The following is a 7,839-nucleotide window of genomic DNA, read 5'->3' on the forward strand; positions in this document are numbered from 1 at the left end:
ATTTTGCTGGTGTTTTTCAATACCTGCACTTTAAGAGCCGTTATGGGGCATAAGTTGTTTAGGAAACAAAAATTTCACTTTAAGTCATTCCACAATGATGCTACAGGAGGTTACCAGTGGCAAGGGCTGAAGAAGGCACTCAGGGGGAAAGCTTACTTGGAGAGGGGGAAAAAAAATATTAGGAGGGAGGATGAACAATTAATGATCGCTTTAAACAGCAGATGCGGGTCTCCGTTTTTCCACTGTCCTCCTGAATTTGATAATACTTCCCATCGTGAAATGGGAAAACAATGACAAAAATCTGTAAGTTCAGGTGCTGGAAGCAGCCCCGCCTGACATGGCCAGCGCACGCGATGCCTTCCTGCTGCTGCTGCTGCATGTGCAAAGGCCCATTTTAAATACTGCGTGATCCAGACTCGGATCAGCGAGAGCTCTCCGCAGGTGAGGAAGTTTTACTGGGCCTCTAGATGTACAATTCGCTAACATTACTTAAAATACCATGTGCACCGAAGTATTTCAAGAATGTACGCACTCTGTAATCAAACTAAAGGGAATTAGTGATTTCCTAATCTACTGAGTACTTCAAAAATTCTCCACAAAACTGTATGGTTATGGAAAAGAACGATCTGAGTATGCATTACAGCAGGAAAAAAAAAAAAAAAAAAGAGAAAACAGTACAAGTTTCATGTGAATCACAACTATAGGTAAAGTCTCTGGTTTAGTTCATAAAATTATTTGATTAAAATACTTTAAACATTTCATAATGGTATAATAATTTCCCATGTCATTTATGCAACAAATTCCACCCATATCCAAAAATACCATATATGTAAATGCTTTTTTATAAAACTTTATACAATTCAAGCTCTCATTAGGTAAGCCTATACACAACTCTCACAATCACCTAGGTAGAAAGTCTTCAGAAAAGTATATCCTCAGAAAGTACACGAACCACAACGCTCCCATGAATCTTCCCTTCTGACAATCGATTCTGTTCAATCAAACTCTTATTGCTTAAAATCAAAAGATGTCATCAATGAGAGATACACCACACCATTCTGGGGAAGGGACCCGCTTTCAGTTTTATGGGACAGAAATACCTATAAGCCTTATTCCCATTTCCGTAAAGATTTCCACATAACTGTCGCCTGCCCTGTATGCTTCATACAGAGAACGAGAGACGTCGCAGGGAGGGAGGGAGGGAGGGAGATCGGCGGCAATACATACATTTAGTGACCAGTGTCTCCCTCTTCCTTTTCTAATTAATTCTGTCATCTGTTTAATGATTTCTGCGAATACATCTCCAGCTATAACTGAAAGCAACCTGATCAGCTACAAGACACTAGAAACACCCACTCTAAAATGTGCAAGAACAATGTGAATATAACGCCTTCGCAGGCGTAAATTCACAGTTGGTACTATGCCAAAACACCTCTAACAGCAAGCTTTATTTACACAACTTCCAATTAAAAATACTGTTATCTCTCAAGCTACATTTTAAATTAACAGAAATACATCCATAATAACTACCAGTAAAAAAACATGGTAAAATTACTTTATTTTTTTTTTTTTATTCAAAATATTCTGACAGTTTAACAATATTCCAGGTGCATTACAAACACTGCCATAGTCAACACAACAATCAATACTTAAAGAGCATTCAAACACTGAAGACGTATATCTTAAAGCAGAGACAGGAGAATGCGCTTATACTAAGAGCGTACACATCATTTTCCAATGACTGACTTCTTTGAGGCAGATGTCTGATTTCTCCGGCACAAATTGGATTAAAATCCGGAAGAGATGAATTACAGAGGACAAAAATTCAGATGTATAAATGTTTTCCCCTATTTTTTTTTCTATAAAACATTGTGAATTTATCATACAAGGCCCACTACCAGCCTAGACTACTCTAGTGTTGACTATTTACGGGATAGAACAACAAAATCTTAACAGAGAAACCAGCGTTAAAGCAAACAAAACCACAAACTCGTCCTAGAATATGGCTTAAATTAGTTCACAGAGAGTTTGGAATATATTAACTACATGGTGCAACGGAAATACCCGGTAGAAAACAAAAATAGTTTCTCTTCTTGGTATTTTCCCCTCAGCCTTCGCCATAATTTGCATAAAATTTTCAATGAAATGATATTGCCCCTCCTGCAAGCGTCTTTTCCCGTGCTTCAAAAACATTACGTTACTAACAGATTGTTTCTTTTTTGAACACATTGGCCAGTGTTAGCTCTAAAGCTTAAACAATGTAGTTCTCCACATAATACCCTGTTTCTTCCAATTACCCCAGGTTCTCAAACAGAGCTAAAATTCCAGCTTTATTTAAAAACAGCGTATTTGCTTGAAAAAGTATTTCTCTTTCTGATATAGAAAACAGATGTCAAATCGACAACTTGCAAAGACGTGTACACAAATGAGTGCATAGTGCAGAACATCACACAGAGAGCGCGGCAAGGCCACAGTGTCACATTAAGTCCACAGGTAAAGGACGTATGTTTCCAACGAGCAAATCCATTCTAACCAGTTTTACTTCTGGGGCTTGCCTAAAGCATTAAAATCTTGCTCTATAGATGGCAAGACTCCTCCGTCCCGACTTTTCGGATAGCTGACTACATAGGCACGGTAGAACAGCCGTGTACACGCATACAGAAGAGACATACCAAAAATGCTTTGCATACGTCATCCCGCTCTCAAATATTCCATATGAAAGCTTGAATTTTTCCTGTGAAAAAGAAGGGAGTGGGACAACTTTCAAATGACACCGCTTGCCTCTGTGTCATTTAAAAAAAAGGAAAAAAAAAAAAAAAAAGAGCCAGCTTTAGCTCAGGGTAAGAGAGCCCCAACTCCACTGCAACAAACGGAGGTACGTCCGGCTGCTCCGGGGCTGAACTGGATCTTCCCAGCGAAGGGTCCTTCACCTGTATTGCTCGTCCTTTCCAGTCGGTGCTCCCCAGCAGTGGCAATGTGAAACGCTTGTTGAAAAAATACAAGCGGCAAAGGGCTGGAGGAAATCTCCGTATGCTTACTCAAAACGCTTTGTTTCTCCATTCAATTAGTTTGCTTTTAAAAGCAATGTTTTTTGGAGAAGGGCCATCAGAACACAGGAGGGAGGTATTTCTCTTAGTCCAACATCAGACACTCCATTAACAGATTGACTTAACCTCCTAAACCAAATTTGTTCCTGGAACATCTCGCGTTTGCATTCTTTTACTCTTTCTTAGGAACAGTTTCTCTAGCAGTTGTGCAGTTTAAGCCTGTTACGATACTTTACTCCAGCATTTTCTTAGCACCTCAACACAAATTACGTTGTGGCTTGTCTACGGTGAACATCGGCTACGGACAACCACCATGAGGGGAAGTGGCCACACCAGGGCTGAAAGAACAGCAATATCGTCCCGTGACATTGGAAAGCACTTTTTGATACGCTGGCTTCCAGGTTAGGCTACTGACTCAAAACGGGATTTCTCGCAAAGTCGGGTTAACTCCAGTTATTCCAATACAGTAAACACAAGAGGGCAGTACTGAGGACATCAATCCTGCACGTTAAGAGTTTTCAGTCCATTTTCTAAACACCTGTTAATGGAGATACGGCTCAGTGTCAAGGCTAAGTGGGCAAATGTTATCTACGCAAAAGTCGTTATGGGAACTACCATAACCCTTGCTTATAGTACAACTGTACTCCTTGGATTTCAGCCAACCATTTGCATTTCATCCTACTAATTTACCTATCTTGCTTAATCTCCAGTATCTTCATCCTTTCACACTCCCTAATTAACTATCAATTATTTTCCTGAGTGAGATTATAAAAAGTTAAACCCTTCTACCAAAAGTACAAAGACAAATAAAATATAGAACAATACAAACCCAGTTATACAGCATTACAAGTGCAGAAATTCTTCACGTTGTTGCTCTTCTTTATCATTGGCCCCCAGTAAAAACCATAGCAAAGAATTTAGTTATCCAAAATATTTTGAAGTACTGTGATTAAATTCTTCAGACCATAAATGTAGCCCTCATCCTTCGTGTTGCTGGGAAACACATGAGCAAAATCAATCATTCTGACTTCTACGTTTGCGCTTTCCTTGATCTCTGCTGGCATGTGACAGAAAACTTTTTCCAGTTGGGGTATAACGTTTCCGTTCAGATGCTCCTGTGTAATGCACGTGCTGCTTTTCCACACGTTGTCTTCCTCCAAGTTTTCGACTTTCAGTGAGAGCTGACTGTGGTGCCTCTTAGAGTATGCCTTTTTGTGAAGTGCATAAAATTTGGACAAGCCTTTACTTACAGAGGCCTCGATTTTTCCATTCTCTGTAGAATTTATTACACGAATATTATTATTATACTCCAGTATGTCTCCACCTGATAGCAGTCCCTTGGGCACTCCTCTCTTCTCTGCCAAGGTGACATCACTCAACCGCACGGTTGTCGCCTGACATGAACCTTCATAAACAAAGAGTAATGAGCTTGCATAAAAGTTGAGTTGCTTCTGGCCCTCAAACCACTCCAAAATTTTTTCAATCTTCTGAATGCTGGCGGCTATCGCATCTTTCCTCAAGCAGTAGCCGTTGTGGAAAAACTTTGAGATGCCTGCAAGAAATAGACATGTTTGGGGATTATTTTCACCTCTGAAATCAAACATTCTTCATTTCTTTTGGGAAGGGACTAGTTCTTGATTTGAAGAAATAGACAGTATGCACATGGTTTCCTTTCAGGCAATTATGAATTAAATCAAAAATAAACTGAGACACTCTGATACCTTCAGTCAACCTCACCTGTATAAGGCCTGCTGTATAATACTACACTTTGGGCTTGGAATATAAATAAAACTAATTAATCGATCAGGAGATGAACATGGTTCCTGCTCCCCAGATCATTTTAGCAAATATCTAGACAGTTTTGGATGGGACCCATTCAATTCTCCAGGGACAAATAAGCTCAGGCGGCACTTTATCATGAGTGACAGAGCTGACAAGTTAGTGCCAGCTCTGGAGAGGGGTGTGTGCGTGTCTGTGTATGTGCCCTTCTACCCCTCGGTGGGGGACAGATAAACAGACGTCAGTTAATAACTAATTTGAAATAGTTATCACCACCCAACATTTGTATTTGTTGTTAACGTAGAGCACCGAATTCTGGCACACAGATTCCCTTACCGTCCTTCACTGTTTCCTTTGTCAGGCTCCTTCCATAGTGCTGGTTCTGTGTCTCATAGCTGTCAGAAGAGACATGGTAAACCTGCCGAGAAACAAGGAGGTAAACTCTCTACTCATTTCGAACAACCGATATTTCTGCAGAGCTATGAGACACCTTACAGACAGGCTCCAAAATCTTTGGGGCCGTTTAGCCCCCGCATGGCTTTAAGGTACTTGCAGCGGTCAGCGCTGCCCTCTAGTGCTCTGATCTGCAAAATCCTCCCCCTTCACAGCTTTGGGTCTAAGCTGCAGCTTTCCTGCATTTGAAGGACATCATTACCTTGGCAAAAACCCACATATCCATTACAGGAAAACATTTGATATGGCACCTGCCTTGAAAAATCAATGCTATGACTTGAAACTATCATACTCCTACCCATGCTACTATGGATATTAAATCAGTAAGACGTAACAAGCTAAAAAAATCCAGTGCAATTATTTTGAAGTTCTTAAAACTGTAAGAATATTTAGCACAACAACAAAAAAATCCTCTGATGTGACCAGGAAAGCCCAGCTCCATGAGATGCATCTGAATCTATATTAAGATGTTTCAAATGAGGCTATACTAACTAAATGACAAACGAGATTATACTAAATAAATGACAGCAGCAGAGTGAAAGCTCCGTTCCAGCCTTGATAGCGGTACATCAGCTCTCGCCTGAAAGGGAGGCAACTCATACGGGTACAGTTTTGTCCATATCAGGAATTGTACAAGCTTAACAACTTAATTCAAAAATGTTTTACATAGAGACACGTTTTCTATCTAACTGAAATAATTTCCACAGCAGAAACATGCCAGCCAGCCAGGCCCAAGTATAATTTGTTTATGAGAGTGCAGACAATTCGTATTTGCAGAAATAACGGTGTTACCAAGCAGGCAGTTGTCTCTGGCAGAAACTCTGTGCTTGGCACTTGTTCAGACCACCCAACCCCGCGGCACCCATCCCGGCTGCAGCGCTCTGCCCGCCGTTCACCCACCACAAAAAGGGAGAATCCCACGGGATGCAAGTTGGGGGCAAGGCACCTGCCCCCAGTCCCTCCTTTGGGGTCTTTTTCTTGCTGTAGCCCACAAAGACAGTCCAGGACAGTGAAACATCAGCACATAAAAAGGAGTGGTACACGAGCAACAATTAAAAAAAGTAAGAATTCCCTGTTTTCATTGCAGCCCCCAACCCCAAAACATCTCTCCCCTACCCAAACTGTGATGAGCACAATATGAACACACAGGTCCGTAACTTCTGCTTTGCAAAGTAGCTGGGAAGGAAAGTCACAAATAGCTCTTATTTTGACAAAAAGATAGAAGTAATTAAAGTCAGGGGCCCCAAGGAACTTAAATCTGTTGCCACACACTATGTTTTAAGTCATCAACCATGAACTGAAGGGGCAGTAAATAATTCTGGTTATTCTAAAGAGATAACAGTTGTAATGCTGAATGTTTAAACTCACTTGGGTAACAGAGACACTTCCCACTGTTATGATTCCTGTTTCCAGTGTTATGTTACAGAAACTGAGGCCCTGATGTCTGTAAGTTGCAGAAGAGTATAGCAGAGGTGAGTTATTCTAAAACAGCATCTGACTAGTGTGATGTTGGTTTCACAAACCAATCATTTTTCAGCACTTTTTTTTTTTTTTCTCCAAAGCACATAGAAGAGGTACAGCATGCAACATAGCAACCCCGGCATTACTTATGTAAATACTTCAGGTACCAAAGTTACTTTCAAAAACATACAAAAAGTTTCAAAAACTTTTGAAGGGGCCACAAGCCAAAGGTAATTAAATAAAGCAAGAATAAAATAAATATATTGCTTGGGAAGAGGATCAAGAGTCTGACGACTACATTTCCCTAGCTGTGTCTTCGTTTTAATAATATTAAAACATTCTTGTTTAGTTGGTCTCGGGACAGTTTCCTCCATACACCAGCACTGCGGCACACTCCTGGAACGAATAATCTTGTTTACCAGAACCTTTTATCTCTTCTCCATAGGAGCTAACGGGTTTTGTGACATGGGCACTTGCTCAAAAATGCCGATTAAGATCTGCAAGCTCATTTTGTTTTCCCAAGAAAACGCTGGAGCAGCACATAAGCCCATGTGCTTCTGAGCCGGGTTTCCCAGGAAGGCACCCTACCTGTTACACTTTGCACAGAGCCATTCCACCCCAATGGCTTTCCATGTAGGTTAAAAATACCCCGGCTGACAGACGTGTTTTGCCTTAACAGGCAGCAGTATAGATTAGGGGTGGACTTGCTGGGAAGTAGTTCTGAGGAGAAGGATTTGGGGGTCCTGGTAGATAGTAAATTGTGTCCATGAGCCAGCAATGTGCCCTTGTTGCCAAGAAGACCAATGGAATCCTGGGCTGCATAGGGAAGAGTGGGACCAGGAGGTCGAGGGAGGTCATTCTCCCCCTCTACTCAGCACTGGTGAGGCCATAACTGGAATACTGTGTCCAGTTTTGGGCTCCCCAGTTCAAGAGGGACAGGGAACTGCTGGAGACAGTGCAGCAAAGGGCAACTAAGATGACTGAGGGATTGGAGCATCTCCGTTATGAGGAAAGGCAGAGAAAGCTGGGACTCTTTAGCCTGGAGAAGAGAAGGCTGAGGGGAGACATCATTGCTTACAAATATCTAAAGGGTGGGTTG

At 41.3% G+C, this 7,839-nt stretch overlaps 1 protein-coding gene across 1 annotated transcript in view; it reads right to left on the reverse strand.

The window, feature by feature from the left end:
- Positions 1–3,543: 3,543 nt before the first annotated feature.
- The window catches only part of IPMK (inositol polyphosphate multikinase), a 41,728-nt gene continuing 37,432 nt past the window's right edge, over positions 3,544–7,839 (reverse strand). Inside the window, exons 5-7 of the mRNA XM_009885641.1 lie at positions 5,163–5,244; positions 3,877–4,599; positions 3,544–3,585 (exon numbers count right to left, since the gene is read on the reverse strand). Coding sequence (XP_009883943.1) covers positions 3,965–4,599; positions 5,163–5,244 — 717 coding nt within the window. The 3' untranslated portion in view covers positions 3,544–3,585; positions 3,877–3,964. The remainder of the gene's footprint in view (positions 3,586–3,876; positions 4,600–5,162; positions 5,245–7,839) is intronic.

The sequence above is a fragment of the Charadrius vociferus genome, unplaced genomic scaffold (genome assembly GCF_000708025.1).
Source record: "Charadrius vociferus isolate BGI_N301 unplaced genomic scaffold, ASM70802v2 scaffold335, whole genome shotgun sequence".
Taxonomy (NCBI): Eukaryota; Metazoa; Chordata; class Aves; order Charadriiformes; family Charadriidae; genus Charadrius; species Charadrius vociferus.